General features: G+C 36.9%; 1 protein-coding gene across 13 annotated transcripts in view; it reads right to left on the bottom strand.

The window, feature by feature from the left end:
- Window positions 1-19772, bottom strand: part of TANC1 (tetratricopeptide repeat, ankyrin repeat and coiled-coil containing 1) — a 97587-nt gene that overhangs the window by 64862 nt on the left and 12953 nt on the right. For 5 of the 13 annotated variants that reach the window (XM_035566023.2, XM_035566026.2, XM_050711466.1 and 2 more), the window contains one exon: window positions 7973-8047. The exons of 3 other annotated variants lie outside the window; for them this stretch is intronic. In XM_035566023.2, coding sequence (XP_035421916.1) covers window positions 7973-8033 — 61 coding nt within the window. In that variant the 5' untranslated portion in view covers window positions 8034-8047. Of the gene's footprint in view, window positions 1-7972; window positions 8048-9070; window positions 9254-10928; window positions 11055-19772 lie in introns of those variants that run through there. 5 more of the 13 variants (XM_035566018.2, XM_050711461.1, XM_035566019.2 and 2 more) reach the window with 2 other exon arrangements.

Genomic DNA, 19772 nt, shown 5'->3' with positions numbered 1-19772 from the left:
GAGACATAATGCATAAAAGGTGGGGATCAAAAATCCATTCCAACTAAGCAAGTTCTAAACAGGCAAATAACCCTGAAAACACTGAATTTTAATTAATGATTAAATAAATATGGATCTTAATAAAAGATTATGCCTTCTTGCATAGGAACTTCACTTTTAAAGTAGCAATTTAGTTGCCATGAAAAAAAAAGTATCAGGAAATTTAAACACATGTAGGTTTATCTTCCAAAGTGCTGCACTAGCACTGTTGGTCAGGCTTGTAACAGTGGCCTATGCTAACAGGAATGGCAGAAAGAAACAAGAATGGCAGAATATTATACAAGTGATCACAACTCAGCGTAAGTTACATGCCTTTGAAAGCCATTTTATATCTCTGTAAGAACACAGACTGTAATCCATCTCCTAACTAAATCTGAACATATACAAAAAAAGAAAAATTTGAAATTCTGAGTTTTCATCCAAGTCATTTAGTATAAAACATCAATACAAAGACTAAGCACATGAAAAAAGATTGAGTATGTCAGTCTAGAACTAGAACATAATGCAGAAATAAAAGCATCTATACTACCATATTTAAGTTAAAGATATTTATATACAGATACCAGAATACAAGAAGGAAAAACAAAGGAAACTTAGCCTCAAAAGATTAAAGTAAAAAATTAAGTCTGATCTACAAGAGAATTGAAAAAGATCCAAGAAAAGAATATTGATAATGGAACTTTGTTACCCCAATTAAAAAACTGGAACATGAAAATGACCACTGAATATGATGCATAACATTAAATATGTACTTCCATACCCTTTACTTCATCATCCAGAAATCACAAACACTGATCTCATTCTTATTTCTCCAGATTCTCTACCTCTACAGCACTGCAGTATTATGTTCTAAATATTACCTTTTTGTTGATATAATAATTTGCCCCTTGTTATTTGAGCACTACATGGAAGTCAAACAATCCTTTAAACTAGAAAACACAAAAATCCCAACTACTTACCACATTAATTTCTACTGAAATCAATGAAGTTTTCATGCATGCTGTGTACTACATTTGATGTTAAAAGTCTGATGGGATTTAGTGCAGAAAAAACACTGCAAACTAAGCACAATACTTCCATTATTCATGTTCCTTCAGGCTTGATATTGGGTCAACAGAATGACAATGCTCATGTTACTAAAAAGCCAACTGAAATAATTGAGCATGCTCTGTAGATAAATAATATAGGGGATTTTCATCTCTTTTTAAGTTAAAATCCATTATAATTATTATATATCTACTGATCTTTTGATTATTTGGTAGAAAAAAAAAAACAGATTCCCATGCAGGCAGTTTGCCAACTTAGGACAGTTAAAGAAAACAAACATAAATGTTTACTGCACCGTAACTGGCAGCATATAAAACCAACAGGAAATAATACAAATCTCCCTCTGAAGCATTTTTAAGCATTTAAGAAAGTGTTGCTGAGTATAACTTCTACTAAAACAATCATAATTTAAAAGTAGTTTTGGTTTACATTCTGAGACTTATTAACATGTTCTTTATAAAATCATCGTATCATGGAGATAGACAAGGGGGCTTAAAAGAAACCCTGTAGAATTTGAGTTAGAAAACAGTCTTCTGACTCTGATTTCTTGGATTATGACACAAAGGTATGAAGTTTGTGTGCTATACTAAAATAACAAAGGTCAACTCCTTGCAAGAGAGGCCAGAGGCTGAACATCTCCCAGTTGCTACAGAAGTCAATTTCAAAACCTCAGGGAAAGAAACTGGAAAACATACAATCCACAGTCAACTATGAAAAGAGGACAACAAGTAGTAGAGAAATATCCAGGGGATTTAGAAAGAAACATGGGGTAGAAGTGAAGACAGAGATTAGATCATCTTACATCTAGAAAATAAAGTCCATTAACAAACAAACAAAAAAAAGACAAAAAGCAACGAATAATGAAAGAAAATTCATGCTCTAAGGAGAAGTCATAATAACTGGCAAGAGTTAACACTAACAGACTCCCAGTTAAAAAGCCTAAGTCTGTCACTTGTCACTAGAAAAGACAACTCCTAAGTGATCGTCAAAGGCTCAGAACCTCTTTCAGAGTTTAAAGAGAGTATATGTATTTTATGAGAATAACCTTACAGAGAGGAGAAAATACCATTTTTATGTTGTTTCTAAGACTCAATGAAAACCTTGAGAAACAAAGGTAAATTGAGAGAGTAACTCTTGTATATTTGCAGCCCAGTGTACATTAGAAAACCATGGATTACTTCCCAGGACACAAAAATAAACGTTTCTGTTTATAGAATGGTTTGGGTTGGAAGGGACCTTAAAGTCCATGTAATTCCAACCCATTCCATGGGCAGGGACACCTCCCACTAGACCAGGTTGCCCAAAGCCCCATCCAACCTGGTCTTGAACACTTTCAGGGATGGGGCATCCACAGCTTCTCTGGGCAACCTGTCCCAGTGCCTCACCACCCTCAGTAAAGAATTTTTTCCTCATCTCTAATCTAAATCCACCCTCTTTTAATGTAAAGCCATTACTCCTTGTCCTGTCACTACACCCCCTGACAAAGAGTCCCTCCCCAGCTTTCCTTTAGGCCCCTTTGGTACTAGAAATTTTACTGAAATGTGGAGAAAAGCTATCAGTGACATAGTGATTTTTTGGCAGAGCTGGGTTTGCAACCCAGAACAAAACATAGTCTTCAGTACTATCCACCTATGGAAATGGCTTTAACTCCTCTAAGGATCCAGCTCAGAGAAGAAAAAAGATAACTTAAAAAGGAAGTGGGTAGTGTTGCTGACAAGTGCACAGGTGGTAAGCTAATGTCAAACTGTTTTAAGTGATCCTTGAGACAACAGGTACAACGTATTCCATTGTTGCTCCATATACAGTTATTTCACCTGAGGACTGATACAAGATAGTTAGACATCTGACTGATTTCTCTCTTGGAAATACGAGATTACTTAAAATTTTATGTCACAAAGCTGCTGATAGACTCTTTTATTCATCATTATGCTTACAGGTCTAGTATCTCTTGCTAGGTTGTTGATGCAGAGTCTTACACTTAAATATTGTGTAATAACAATAAATCTACCCTCTTTTCACAGAATCACAGAATCATCTAGGTTGGAAGAGACCTCCAAGATCACCTAGTCCAACCTCTGACCTAACACTAACAAGTCCTCCACTAAACCATATCACTAAGTTCAACATCTAAAGGTCTCTTAAAGACCTCCAGGGATGGTGACTCAGCCACTTCCCTGGGCAGCCCATTCCAATGCCTAACAACCCTTTCAGTAAAGAAGTTCTTCCTAATATCCAACCTAAACCTCCCCTGGTGCAACTTTAGCCCATTTCCCCTCGTCCTGTCAGCGGGCACATGGGAGAATAGACCAATCCCCACCTTGCTACAGCCTCCTTTACGGTACCTGTAGAGTGCGATAAGGTCGCCCCTGAGCCTCCTCTTCTCCAGGCTGAACAATCCCAGCTCCCTCAGCCGCTCCTCGTAAGACTTGTTCTCCAGAACATCTCCGTCTTTTAGTTCAATGCCATTCCCCTTGTCCTATCACTACATTCCCTGACAAAGAATCCCTCCCCAGCTTTCCTGTAGGCACCTTTTAGGTACTGGAGGGCCACTACAAGGTCTCCCCACAGCCTTCTTTTCTTCAGGCTGAAGAACCCCAACTCTCTCAGCTTGTCTTTGTAGGAGAGGTGCTCCAGCCCCTTGATCATCTTTGTGGTCCTCCTCTGGACTCACTTTAATACACTCACCCTTTTTCTGTTTGATTCCCTACAATCATAAAATAGTTTTCTGTTAGTTTCATGTGAAGGGTGTAGATTATGTGGTTTCCCCTACCCCAAGTTTGTGCTTTACCAAGTATGTACATCATTTTAATGGAAGGAAGGAGTACAAGACAACGCTGAAATCAACTTCCATTGCATAGAAATGACTGTCTGAATGGGTATTCAGACAGAAAATTCTACTGCAGAAAACAAAGGAAAATCTAAGTGCAGAAGTTGGATGCCCAGATCAAAAAAATTGCTTTGTTAAAAAGTTTGCTTCCTTGGCACATCAGTTTACCTAAATATGATACCAACTACCTTGTCTTTGAATTCACAATTAGAAATCAGTTCACTAAGTTTTGTTATGGAAAGTGCTGTCAACGCTGGTCTCTTTCATGTACATGTACACATACCACACTCATGCTGTACGTAAATACATGCACATTTACACACACACAAGTTTTGCTTCACTCAGATTTTACCTAATCCTACAATACTCACTTACTTATCAATGCCTCCCAGACACATCTAGATAAACCCATAGTAACCTAACAATTGTAGGAGAGAAGAATTGTAATGGAAGTGATTACAAAATCCAAGCCCTACTACATACTGCTAGTGTGCTGCTATTGGAGTAGCACCAGGCACCATTTCTCCATTCACAAGTGACATTCCCACAACACCGACTCCCACCTGATTAAAGCAGAAGGTAATGTGTATATAAGAGCCCTCTAGTAGTCTTTAGTATACACATAAGGTAGCCTCTCTCCTAAAAGCATCAGCTCTCATTCTTGTGACCCTCCTTTTCAGTATAACCCTGAATTGAAGAAGTTATTAAAATTTGAAATATACTTAGCAGTTAGGGTTCAAAAATGTTATGCACATCTTCAGCTCTTAAGACCTTATGTCAGGGCAAAAGAGCCAATTTCAACATTAAAATCCACACAGGCTATTTCTGCACTGACAGTCTTAATTTCTTTCCATTTTTTAACCCCTTCCCAGACTGTTTCATACTACAGTTGTGCCTTCAATTCAGGTACATTCTCCTCTTTCCTACTTGCAGTGGTTCTTCAGGGCTAACAGATACAAAACCAGTAAGATATAGTTAACACACAAACATTAAGTTATGTTCAGTAAAACGGGAGTCGTCCAACTCAGCTTTAAGTTATGCCCACTTCAGGCCAATTTTTTTTTATACACAAGTAAAACTGTGGGACAACAGGGGTTACTTCTATTTAAGAATCACCTATTGCAGTTTAGCCTCAACCTCTTCCACTTTTGACTTCAGTTAAAACAAGACAATTATGAATAGTCAAGACAAAGCTCTCAGAAGTTACAGCTCCTCCCCTGCAATTCTGTACGTCAATGTTTCACCTCTTTCTAGTAGGATGCAAAAAAAGATAGATTTACCTGTGCACCTCAGCAGAAGCTTGCAAGCTTGTTCATACAGCCAAATGTGACACAGCTGTGGCAACCTAACATTTTACTACCTTTTTAGCTGTTAGCTATTATTCCTAAACAAGTTATACTCAAAGAAGGTCACAGAAGTCTTCCTAACCAGATTCAGTTTGACACTACTGAACTTTTCTGTCTCATCTACTTCCTGCTACATTCCAAAGCTTTGAAATACTTGAAAACTTTTTCAAAACTTCATCAACATAAAAAAATCAAACTTATGCAACCATGAAGTTCAAAGAAAAATCTAAATATACTATTGCACTACCCTCACATGTGGTGGCTGAAAGGATGGATGTTTCCACATTAACTCTCAAGTCAACTTCCATCATTAGCATACCTTTTCAGTCTCTTCATAGTTCTTTGAAGAGTTAATAAATTCTAAAAAGATGTCATCAAGAATGTGAAGGGCCATGAAATGGGACAACTTTGCAATTCAAACAATTTCTGTTTCTCCCTGTCTGGATTTTAGGGGTCATGGAGAGGAGTGAGCAAAAAAATAAGTTCTACAGGCTGATCAATGTTCTTTGCCTTGCTTCATACCTTCCCCAAAATAAACTCAGAAATGTCTTAGAGTTGAAAGAATTGGAAAGTCATTTGAAATAAAACAGACAGAACTATGAAACTGAACACAGCTTCACAAGAAGCAGTGGATGTAACACAGAACAGAATGCACACCTTTTTTTTTTCCCCAAACTTTTCTAAATATCTTCAAATACAAAATATGCCCAAACCTCTGGAAACCACTGCATAAATTAATTACTTCATTTTTAAAAGCAGCTCCTGCACTCCTACTTACTCTAGCATTCACCAGCCAGGAATTATTCACCGATTTTTCCTAGTATTTCATTTCCACATCGTTCAATTTATACATGAAACTTTATATTTTTGCTTTTAAAGCAAAGAAAAACAAAAAAAAAGAAACAGTAAAAATTATATACCCTAACACCCCTTCCATTCAGGGATATAGCAATACTGTATTTTTTTTTAAAACAAAGTGAGGAAACCCTTTCTTTTGCAGATGTTACTCTAGATAGATGTGACCAGATCCCAAAACAGAAAATACAGATCTGACCTAGAGGAGAAAGGCTTTTCAAGCTTCAGACTTTGATTAAAGTGTGGTCCAAGCTCCGTTCCAAACAAGCTAATTTTCCTTTTGAGGTTAAAGCAATTTCCATTTAGTATTTTAAAGAAAAATGTACCAAGGAAAGCCTCACTAGTGAAATCTTTAGCCTACTATGTTTAAACAATTCCAGCTGTTAACTTCAAGTTAGTGGTACATACAATATTAACAGGATGCCTTTCATCTTGCTCTGAGATCACTTCTGTGCATTTTTGTTCTAGTTTCAGGGTTTTTTCTTTCTAGAACAGTTCTCATCATTCAGTCACTTCGAAAGATGATGTGGTGAAGTGTAAACTTCAGAATACCACAAGAATTTTCTGAGTTACCTGCCAGTTGAACACAGAACTGCTTTTTGCAAAACACTTAAAAAACCTTCCTTGTAGGACTTTGACTCAGTACAGTTTTAAAAGTAGCATGGCAAGATACATATTAAACTTCCTTTTCAATGCAAATGTAGTGATTACATTGTTTTAAAGGTTTTGACAGTTTGAATGTGGTAGTCTATGTACTGTAGTGCACAGTACTTATTTAGTGCATTAAAGGACTATTTTTTTAATCTTTTACTTCTTTTTTTATTATTATTATTATTCTGGGAGTAACAAATTTGTGTTGCCAAAAAGCATAAACTCACTCTTACAGATAATTTAGAAAAAAAACAGAAAATCAGACATATTAATCTACATTAATAGTTCCCAGTTAAAGATAGAACTGTGAGGGAAAAGGTAACTGTCATAGAGATCCTTTAAGTTTCTAGGCACTAGAGCTTCACATAGGCTTCAGCATACCCTGCACAAAGCAGGCAGGTTTAATACTCAGCCACCAACACCTGCATTTCTTTGACTATTACTTATTCTCAAAGAGCATTGCTGGTCCTTGTCTGCCCATGAAAACAGGAATTAGCGTTCTTAATTACTTTCTCCCTTAAATACAATACAGTTAGGTAGTAGCCTACTAAACTTAAGATTAATAGAAAATAAAACTTATTCTGCTATTAATTAAAAATTGTTAATGATTAATTTTACTTTCAAAAACCTCTGCGGTTAAAAGAAAAATCAGAACTTGATGGAAGCTTGATAACCAACTTTAAAAATTTTCACTTAATTTCAATATATTTTTTCCTAAATACATGACTAACAATACATACATATCTCCTGTAACACATAATAAACCTTTTGCTATAACATAGTTGAAAAAGTAGTTTAAAATAGATTTTTATAGTTCATGGTTCTGAACCTCTGACCTTGGACCATGTTAAAGCTGACAGGACAATACATGCATCCTGCTCGCGGTATTTCTATGATAAGAAAAGTGAGCAAGCTGCTCTCACCTGCCCTCCTTCCTGGCAGCAGCTCCAGAATGAGTGCACTGGATACGCACTTCCAGGAAGCTTCAGACCTCCTACTTACGCACAAAATGAGTGCTCTGCATGTAAAGACTCTAGTGAAAGTAGAGGGCCTATGGCACACACACCTCCCCACACTTAGTGTAAGCAATATTGGTCACCCTCTGCCCTGAAGACTGGGCATCACTGCTGCAACAGAATAAATTTAATTGCTGAACTTATAATGCACAACTCATCTACATTATAAAATATTTTATTAATACTCATACCTGATTCTTTCTTGTTCCCTTTTCCACCCTCTCGGCTCTTTTTTAAAACTGCCTTTAACATTTTAAATGTTGTTCCTAAAGGATAACAAAGAGAAACACAATTAAATGCAACATTAATAATGGCCACTCAAATAAAACCAAACAAAACAAAGGTAGGATCAGTATAAATAAAACAGTGAGGTAATTAGAAGAAACTTATTGGCAGGCTTTATTTTTAGCTCAATGTAGCTTGGTTAAGCAAAGTCCTAAAGCAGAAAGAATTTTTAATACTTGAACTAAGTAATTAGAGTTCGCTGCCTTTTTATAAAGAAAAATAATACAGCATTCTCCACATTCCATGTGTAATTAAGGTTATAAGGCTAAACCTGCGTAAGTTACTGTAAGACACTCTGTCAAAACCAGAAAAGAGTAAAAGCCCAACTCCTGACTTGAGCTCATCAGCGCAGCTGAAGGAACTGGCGAGGTGGCTGGATGAGCTGGAGACTCCGAACTGTGGAAGTACAGAACTGATAGCGGACAATGGGACATGGTATCACCACACTAATGTTTTTCACCTATACAACACACTCTCGACCAACACAAGAACAGCACAGCAAATTAAATCACTGCAGTCCATATCACGGCTATGTACAGACATATGCGTCCACATATTCATGCCTGTGAGCACATGCATTTCTGTCTCCCAATCTGCGCTCAAAGTCTCAAATTTAACAGTCAACTTCAAGCAAGCAGCAGTTGCAGGTTTCAGAGAACTACAAGTATAAGAAAAATATATCTAGGTTATAAAATTGGAAGACCGTTTAGATGTTTCGGGTAACTATCTTCCATTACAGGGAAAACAATGCAAGGAACGGGAAGAGTTCTTTCTCAGAAACCTTTCTAAAGCATCTATAAATTCTAGGTTATTTATTTTTTTCTCTCCATTGAAAAACTGCAAAGCTATCTCAGTTTAGCACATGATATGCAACATGAATGTACAACAAATAATGTCCTCAGGTCCACTGTTATACAGAAGGAAAAATTTCCTTTGAATTTTCTGAGAGACTCAGACATGATCAGCTAGAAACAGCCAGATGATACAGACAACAAGCCACTTACTAAGTCGTACAAGGAGCAGCGCTGCCTTCCAAACAACCAAAGCCACCATCCCTCGCCACAGGGTGCTACCATGCCTCTGAAGGAGCCCTCGCTCCACCGTGCTCAGAGCTCAGGCCTAGGACTGGTACAGGGCACTGAGAGGCCTGGAGTGCCAGCGCCCAAACTCAGGTAACAGGTTGCTTACTGTAGAGAACAGACAATTCGGTGAGACGTAATTACATTAGCCTGCTAGGTATTTCAAGACTGTTACACAGAAGGGAACAGCCTATACTTCAGATCTACTCTGGATAGACCAGTAAGGATGGAGAAGGACAGGAAGAGAGCATGCCCATAAGGAAAGAGTAGAATACTTATCTCTGAAACAGCTCAGACAGACATCTGCAAGAAAAGACATTCAGCTGTGGTGCTTGAGTAAGAAGTGTTGGGCTGAGGATAAAAAATCTGTACCAGTTAATGTGCTCATCTGCCTGACCCCAGTGTTGGGCACAGGGACAAAAACAAAACAAAAATGGCAAGACAAGCTGTAAGCCTCACAAGCTTATGCTTTAGGCATGAAAAAGAGTTGGTAAGCTTTAAAGCTCATCTTCATTCCAGCTCTATGAAAAGTAGATTAATGACAGAAATCTTCCAGATGGATGAGACCCTTAAGGGCCAGCCCAGCGCCCTTTCCAAAGTGCCTCCCACACCTCTGCTCTGTGCTGTCAGAGGCAAGTCAAGAGCCCCGAAATAAACATGGGCACTAGAATGCCATAACTGGTTAGCAAACACTTAGTCAAGGAACTATAGATAAGAAGGAAAAATTACTGAAAGGGTTGTCAGGCATTGGAATAGGCTGCCCAGGGAAGTGGTTGAGTCACCATCCCTGGAGGTCTTTAAAAGACGTTTAGATGCAGAGCTTAGTGATATGGTTTAGTGGAGGACTTGTTAGTGTTAGGTCAGAGGTTGGACTGGGTGATCTTGGAGGTCTCTTCCAACCTAGATGATTCTGTGAAATGGCATTTTTTTTTAATACTGAAAATGGTTCAAACTCTGAAGCTTTAAGTAGCCTTGCTTTAAGTAACCAATGTCCTGTGCTAGATTGAATGTTTTAAGTTGGGATCCCTTACAGAAATATACTGAATGAGGAAGAATATAATATTATTTTGGTTAAATAGAGCTTGTTTTTTGTTGTTTGTTTTTAAAGAGTCAAATAAACATTTTATATTTGTGGAAAACCAACAAGTCCTAAAATAGCTCTTAAAAATCAAGCACCTAAGAACATCTCCCCTAGCTTGAAATAGGTATGAGGGAGAAAGAAGAATTATTTTGCATTGAGAACTATGTATAAAAGCATGTTTGAATTATTACAGTTGTTCTTTAATATTACAGAGCTAACTTCCCAGTATCTGTATGAAACACTTATCTTTATTAGTATTTCAAACCACATTTTTCTTTGCTTATCTTTTTTAAACAGCACCAGATTCAAACTTGCAGACTAAACAAAAGGCCCTTACATACATTAACAATGCCAAAACTATGACGGCAAGCATTAAAAAGTTAGGAAATTAGAAATTTAAAAGCTGGACTGTACAATCCAAATTTGTTCTTTTGTACATAAACTGTGCTAAAATCTTTAATTATGTAATTGTGTCCTATTCATTCAAATATTCCAAAGGATGCCTACAAAGAAAATAATGCCCTTTTTCATCTACAGCACACTGACTGGGACCCAGGAAAGCTATGCATTATATCTACAAAATGACAGACTGAAAATGCTGTAGTGAATGTTATTTGCACACAGACGCGTCTTCTCTGATGTTTTCACACAACTGGGTAAAGCACAGTACTGTAGAGGACAGCTGTGTTATACATTTCATACCTATCAGCCAAACTGAATATTGTTGATATTTCCTCTGACAAAAAGTAGATTCCAACTCCATTGTTCTCCTCTCCATGATCTTGAACACCATTTCAGAAAGGATCTTGCAAATTTTAGCACAAAACTCTTTAAAAAAAAAAAAAAAAAAAAGAGGTAAATTGTTCTGGCTCTTCTTGAATCCTTCCAGCCACTTCACACCACACGACTTAAGATACCGCTACGTGTGTGAGTTTGGAACAAACACAGAGTCTGTGCTTAATGTTCAGACACTGGTCATTTGTTCCAGAAACCCAGATATATAAATTTGACCTTACTATTACAGTTTGAAGGTCATAAGTTCTTTGGAACTCATTTCTACATGTAATTGGACAGCTCCTTAAAATGAAAATTTTCCCAGCTCATTATATTAGGTCACAATTGAGGTAATTATACTCAAGAGTATTCTAGCTTTTAATTTAAAAAAAAAAAAATCTTTACAACCTGTAAGCAGGTGTTTGCAGATATAGTTAGAGCGTTTAGTGAAGATAACAGTGTTCAGTCATATAATTCAGGGCTGAAACATAACGCAGATGTAGAAGAGTGGGAAGTCTACCTAGATCTGCGGAGACATTTTAATTTGTTATTCTCTAACCTATGCCTGGCTTTGAAAGTTTCATGTTTCTTCTAAAATTGTTCAGTGTTACATATTGCTGGTATGTTATATGACAAATTTTACATACAAACACTTTAAAACATCATAAATCTCGCAGAACAACAGATTTTACTAAAATTCGGCTAGTATCATCTTATGAACACAGAAATAGTTTTCCTGATATCTTGCTAAAGCTCAAAGAGCATATCTAATCTAGTTCTGCCTTAAAGAGAACACTGGATGCGCTCCCCCCACAGCAAAGAAGTGATACAACTCAGTACTGTAATGCAACCAGAACCAAAGAATACAAAGGATACGAGAGGGTAAATAAGTTTGGTTTCACAGAGCTGAGCCTCCAAAAAAAAGGTAATAATATAACAACTTTTACAGAATTGTAAACAGGTTCAGTGCTAAAAGAAGCCTCCAGAAGCAGCTCAAAGACAGAAGAAATGTGACCTTAAAAAAAAAGTCAGTGGGAATAATATTGGGCACAAAGAGGAATCCAATGGACAAATGATGTGAAAGCATCAAACTCTTGTCTGCTTTACTGACTGTGGCTAGTGATCACCTGTTTTTTTCTAATTATATTAGTCTCACTTCCTTGAGACCATAGGTGTTTTCTTAAGTCAGCTCACTGGTGAGCCAAATATTCCAGCTGATTCCCATTATAGAGCTCCCACAACAGATTTAAAACAGAAATACTAAAACCTAGCAAATCCCAGCAGTTCATAGTTTAGGTGAGAAAGTTAATGACTTGGGGGTGGGGGGGGGAAGAGAGAAGGTGGAAGAGTAATAATAATTTAAAAAAAAAAAAGAACTGATTTTGGCCTAGATTCACAATGAAGGAAATACACTCATCCCGTACTAACGATATAATAAACAATTTCTGCAGACATATTAGATTTCTACACAGAACTGGCTCTCTGCAAGGAAAGGGAGGACCTTAATTTTGTTGCCTTCCTACCTGTCAGCTGGAAAGCAATTCATTTTCATGTTCACTTCTGAGCAAAATGTTGCCTATCACGAACATCAGAATAGATTGTCTGAACACTGTGCATAATCTTAAGCAAAAATAAAGCTATTTTTCTTTACAGGCTTCCACACCTCCTGGATTTCAAATATAGAACTTCTAATACAAGCATCACTGTCTTGTCCTGTGATGCTGTATCATCTTAAATTCCTTTAAGTTGTATGATAAAATAAATGAAGTTAAAAACAATTTGAAAAACTGTTAAGCTCTAAGTGCTTATATCCTGGTTTAATGGTTTAGACTGTAGAACTGGAAGAGAATGTTTAATTTGGCAGCATAAACTGGCTAAACTTGTTGTATATATATAGGTAATTAAAAAAAAAACATGTAACCTGGGCAAGCTCATGGCTTCTAAAATCCGATATAGCATACAGCTCATCTGTAGAGGCTGGCAAGACCTATTAACGTCATTAACATTAGTACAAGTGTTCCTTGTGTGACAGGAAAACTGAAATTACGGATCCATAGATGCTTTATTGCAAGACAACACACTGTCCACTTGCCTAAAAATTAATGTGTGCTGTCAGTGAGTTGCCTTTTAAAAATATACTTTCTAACTTGTGGGTTGACTGAATATAACCTAGTGGGAAAAAAAAAATCTGCTGCATAGCACTTTATGTTTGAAATAACAGTATGCTAAGTCTTTTTTTTTTTTCTAGAGAAGGATAATCAAAGCAGCTCTTAAGAAGAATATTAGTTGAAGAACTGTGAGACAGCCCTAAAAACCCATTTCATCACCATATCAAACCCAACAGCAACTAAATGTCTCCCACATTCTTCCCTTTCTCCTTTTAACTGACAAATAAGCAAAAATACTGCTTACATGAGTTTCAAACCTCTTTCTCCTTTTCTTCTATCATTACAGTATGAACACAGCACAGTGTATACTGCTTCCATCATTCCTATGCAGAATGCTCAGTACTTCCATCTCAGTTTCTTTCAATTCTCATCTATCTGCAGTTGTCTACGCTCACCAATGAAGGCTAAAAAAAAGGTGAAACTTTCATGTCTTTGTTCATCATGCATCACGTATGACCTTGTCTCCTAAGGGCAACTTTCACGTGAAACTGAAGCTAGTTTTATTTGTTAACATAGTTTAATTGGCATTTAGAATTCTGTCTGGCTTCAAATCTAACAAAATGTTCTTTGGGTTCCTTTTGTAAAGAAGCTATACAAACCAATTATTCCATGCAGATTACCAGAGACCCCTCCCCTACTCTTACTATAATCATAAAGTCTAGTAAGAACTGGAGGAAAAATGTTTTTTTTTGCTAGCAGATAATGTGCTACTCTGTATATTTTTCTAAGCTGGTAAAGCAGTAAATATAGACAGCTATGGAGCTATTGATTTATAGCTGTAATTCATCTTTGCTTTTACAGTGAAATAAATCAGGTTTTTCAGGCGTGACAGTGGATCCTAGGTGATAAAGAAAACTTGTCCCAAGCTGTAACAGTGTAGTCCCTGCCTGAGAGTTCTAACTACAAAAGAACTATATTTTGTGGTTGACTTTAGTATTTTCGGTATTACATCCAGACTTAGTTCAGTATTCGGGGATTCCCAAGACCACTTCAACACACTGTTAGCAACCAGTTGAATCCAACATGTTTTTCCAATAAACATATAATTCCTTTTAAATAACCCAAAGAGCTGACGAGCATAAGCAAACTACTTAATGAAAGCCTAGCAGTTCTCCAGTAAGGCTTATAGCCTTTCTTAGCTGAGTATCAAATGAGTTATTTTAAGTGAGCTTTTATAAAGGAGTCATCAAGTGGATCCTGATGGATCAACATGGATAACCGCAGAACAGATAAGCATTCTAAGTTACAGACTTGAATTTTAAAAGGTAACAAGCAAGTATGAGGGAATCTCAGAAACTTTTGTAGCAAGTAATTTGGAAGCCCAAACTGATATAATTCAAAATGCAGGCCTCGTCATTTCATTTTCTATTTCATATGTCCTATATTTTGTTTTTAATAGAAGCCTGGGGAGAACTCTCACAAAGTGCACCCTGTACACTGCACTTTTCAAAGAAGAAAAACATGGCATCCAGGTCAGAAGAAGAAAAGATCAGAGCTCTCTATTTGTGGGGAAAAAACAAACAAGCAAACAAACAAAAAAACCCACACTATTGTGCTTAAAGCCTTGATGCTGCTCTGACACAGGGCTGAAAAGAGCTGCAGTTAAGAAGAAAGCTGGCAGTTTAGCAGGTGATACTTAGCCAGTGAGAAGATCACTAAGGACAGGTCTATAAATCAACAAGAAAAAAAATCAAAGAAACCAGAGGAAAAAAAAAAAAAAAAAACACCTCATACCAACAGTCAATTGTATTGACCGTTTTTTCCCTTATCCATCCTTTTAAAGGAAGGACAGATTTATTATATTTAAACAAACGTTTCCTTCCACTCCCTTCTCCACCGATGTCCTCACAGAAGCCATAAGTGACAGCATTTACTTTACATTGGGGAAAATGGCCCAACATCAAAAAGATCTAGATAACCAGTAGCTCTAGAAACTCTTTTAAACTATGATCTGTAATTTCAGGTATATCGTTCTCCCTGCTTGTTTGGTCTTCTCCAATTCATCTGATCCCTAGGAGCGTTAGAAATACTTGTCACTATAATAATAAGAAAGCAGAGACCCTTGAAACCATTTCACGAAAACCTTCACTTAGATACCACCCTTTCCACAAAGATGGCCAGGAGCTTTAAAGCTTTAGTTTTTCTCCAAAATAGTAAGTTATTTAATATCCTCTCTCTTGAATAAAGATGTATACATGTGTTCCTCCTATAGTCTAACAAGCAAACAAAAAAAAAAAAAACGAACATTTCCAGCAAATTTTCCTCCCTTGCTAATATACTCTTAATCAAAAAAGAAAGACAAAAGTGAAAATATGAACAAGAAAATGGAAAAAAAAGCATATGTTTAATGTGTATTAAAAATACAAACAGCTTATTTGTGATTTTAATATTACCACTTATTTGAAGTTTTATGTAGAGCAATCGTTACTCCTAATTAAGAATAGGTACAGAAACACTAAATAACCCTTCTCCCACCTGGAGAAACAGACAACTAGCTAGGTTTAGAAATCATTGCAACTGCATCTTGCTTATCCATATCAAACTAGCTTTAATACCTGGCTACTTCTGGTGTTGTCTCCTAGCAAACGACATAATCGCCACATGAAAGAAATCTGCATGGATTAACCCTCTCAAGGTTTACGTCACATCATGCATCAAGGCCACTGCTTCCATTGAGCTGCACAACTGCCATGGCATACAGTTGCTCTAAATCCAACACGTGCAGTTGAAGCGACCTTTTCTACTAATAGACATCACTCTTTTCATCACATTTGTTATGTCTTTACTTTGACTAACTTCACATACTGTTAGCATTTAGGTAAGGGGCAAATAATTTACATCTGTCACTAGCTCATTTATCTAACAGTTGAAGTTTGTCCTCCTGCACAAAAAGACTACAGAATCTTGAAAAAGGGACTCCCGCACATGCTTGTGTATGACAAAGACTTCATTCACAACCTCCAGGCCACTTGTTACGCTCCCCCCCGCTGGGTAAGCACCGTCCTATTTGTAAGTATGCCTTGTGTGACTCCTGACTGTTAGATCTCACAACCCTTTTGCCTGCTGGTTTGAAAAGTGACTTTGATTGTCAGAACCTTCCCAAGCAGGAGCTTATTAACAGAAGTCAACTAAACCTCCTGATGAGTTAGGTGATCAGGTGAGGCTTCAGTGCACTTTTAACATGAAAATGCACGGCCCTCACTCCTTCTTGAAGGTCTCCTATAAAGAAATACCAGAAGTGGACTCATTATCCAAGAGATGCTACTAGTAATATCACGTAAGTAGGAAGATACCCCAACACTCTTTTACTTATGCAATCAAAAATAATATTAGCTGCTTAAAAAAATGGATCTCCCACCTGAGCTCATGTTGAATGTATTAAAACGGGTACTGCCCTCCACCCCCAATCCCACCGTGCATCTTTGGGATACACAAGATACTTCATGCAATTGCCTCATACTCAGAGCATGAAGGGAAGGGGTAGAAAGTCCTTTGATTTAAGAACTTGCATAATCATTTTTTTTTCCTAAATGAGGGATTCCAAAACATGATCAGGTGTATAAAATAGAAATGCTAAGTTATGTAAGGAGTTGATGGATACTGTTAACTTCATTCCTAATCTTTTATAAATTACATACTTCACAACCTAGGCAATATACCCCTTGAAAAGCAAAAAGACAGAAAAAGTTCCTCCACATTTTCACTGTCTGCAATTACCTCTTAAAACTCAGAAACTTCTTCACAGGAAAATACTTTGCAAGTATAATTACTACTAGCAGTTACTAACATCAGTGTCAAAAAGATTCATAGCTTTTGTTGCACTTCCTTTAATGATTTGTGGCATACGTCTCATATACCTTGCATATAGTGGGTTATTTTCAAAGATCTATCCACAAGAGTTCATCATGTCTGAAGAGGACAAATAAACTGATCCTACACAGTATGTAACCACCTGAGCTAGTACCCACAAACTCCACATTTACCTACTTCCCAAGCTCACGCTGCTCAGTCTCTCCATATTTAAATCCTGAAAAACAGTTAGCATGCATTTGCAAAGAAGTAAAGGGTGAAACATCTTAGTCATTCTGCAATTTGCAAAACAGTACTTAGTACTTAACACTTCTCAGCATAGGATTTATTAAATGTGTACTTCAAAAAAAGATGTATTGGAAAAAGTGCGTTTAGTACAAGTATCCAGATTCCATCCTAAGGTTTACAGAAAACTTAATTTAGTGACAGTGCTGTTTTGCCTTTAAATGCAGTCAGAGTATCATTTGTTACACACAGAGTTTAAACATTTCCCTTTTCTGGCAAACTCAAATTCCGTTAGCTTAACTGCATTTTTCAGTCAGAAAGAAAACAAAAATCACTTAAAGCAGCAAGATGTTAGTGATGTAACAGAAATCAAGACAAGACAGTACGTAAAAATCTTTAAAACAATTACATTGAGATATCAGTATTTAACATTTTTATAATAAACAGTGTGTATTTGCAGATCCACAAGACCCCCAAATCAAGAATGAACAGGAACATTTGATAAGAAGAGAATAGTGGGTTTTGCTTGTCTTTTTTAAGGCACAACCTCTAATGAGCTATATTTGGGTTATTATTACTCAAATGTATGAATGAAAATGACAGATACTCTGAAGAAGTCTGTCTCTGAAAAAGCTTGTAAAGTAGCATAAAAATGTTTCTAACAGGTTGCTTTTAGCCAAAACTAAATAAACTCACTGAAGTAAACCCGGTATTATTGAACGATTTCTCTGTGAAACCCTAAACCAATATGACATTTATTTTTATTTATTTATTTATTTTAGATATTTCTCATGCAGGAAGATCAATACAGATACAAAGCTGACACACTATACTGCAGTTGTTTCACTTGTTGCTCACTCACTATCCTAATTATTATTATTATTATCATCTATGAGATATTCCACATCCCCCCCAACTTATCTGACACCTCTGAAAGCTGTGCCTCAATTTAGTAGGAGACTCAAAAGGACACAGAGGTTTCTGAGGTTTCCAACGTGTTGCTAAATAGCAGAACTGCACCCTGAAGCACTATTAACATACAATGAAAGAGGTGAAAGATGAGGAAGTGTGAGAAAAACATCCTCACTGTCACGTTAGCTATTAGAATGTGCATTTGCAGTAGATTACTTCCCACCAGTCTGGTTTTAGATTTGACTTCCCAGATTTCATCAACATACCTACCCCATCCTGCAATCACTCACTTTTCTGCTACACTACTATTTTACCCTACTGCTGGTTGTTTTGGCCAGGGTCTCTAAGGACTGTGACCACAGGGGAAAATGTGGTCTCGTCACCTGACTGCTGTCCAAAAATTCTTGGTCAGGTGCCAGATACTGCAGAAATGACCAGTTTAAAAGATTACTGTTCCCCAGCGATGCATTACTATCCTCAAGCACTGAAGAAACTGATCTTGCACTAAAGTAGATGAAAAGTACTGACAAAGTAATATATATTAACTTCCAATGTCATAAGCACCTGTTTAAACTAACCTGAAAGATTCGGCAATGATGTGGGTGAAAAACCATTGGATAGCTCATTTGCATGTCTACTGCTGGGATAAAGAGCACTGGTTCCCAACAAAGGAGCTGTAAGGTTTTAAGGCCCACCAGCTGTTTCTCATAGAGAAAATATATACATATATATATATATATATATATATATATATATATATATATGTGACCACATATTAGTTATAGATAAATTTATTTTTCCTTTTTTCTTCCCACTCTGTCAAGCTCCTCCATTGAAAATACCAAGACCATAACCATCTACAATTTCCTACAGAATTTCGTCTTTCTTCAGTTATGACTTAAGAAACAAACAAGCAAAAAAAAAACCCTGCTTCTCCTCCCTACTGAATTTACCAAATTTAACCTTGCTATTTAAGCCTCCTTCTGAACCTCACCTCCAAGCTCTCGTCATTTTCAAGATACTGCCAGTTTCTTCAAAGGCTTTGATCAAAAGATCACTGTGGTCTCTTAGTCTCATCTCACTTAGACTAATTCTGCTTTCATCAGGCTGTTTTCTCCCTTAAATTGTATCGTTACATTCCACAGAAGTAAATTACCCTCTATATCATCCCGCTGCCTTTTATTTCTAAATTTAATGAATTATCTTTCCTTTCCTCCAGCCTTCCAAGACAGATCAGTATACACAGATCATTCAGCAAAGTAAGTTTTTGCTTCGGGGGTAAGAAGAAGGTGGGGGCGTGTGGAGCAAGTAGAATAATGAAGGGTGGATAAGAGGAAAAAGACTCCCTGCTGCTTGCCTTCAGCAATAATATTTACCTCAATAAAAAAGTTAAAAGATAAAATGAAAAATATGGCCCTCCTCTAAGTGGAAAGCCACTATCTGAAGAGATGTTCTAGACAGAAATAAGGTCACAAGGTTAAAAATAATAAGTCTTGAGGAAACACCAGTACAAGAATCCCAGCCAGCAATCCTAGAAACAAGTGGATGTCACAAACAGCTTACGCTTGGGCAGGAATGAGCAAAGAAATAAAAATTAAATATAACCATAGATTTTTTTTCTTCCTATTGTCATAATAGCCACTTTCATTTTATCTTC

Source organism: Cygnus atratus, chromosome 6, assembly GCF_013377495.2.
Source record: "Cygnus atratus isolate AKBS03 ecotype Queensland, Australia chromosome 6, CAtr_DNAZoo_HiC_assembly, whole genome shotgun sequence".
Classification (NCBI taxonomy): domain Eukaryota; kingdom Metazoa; phylum Chordata; class Aves; order Anseriformes; family Anatidae; genus Cygnus; species Cygnus atratus.
This window is presented reverse-complemented; position numbering and strand designations above follow the sequence as displayed.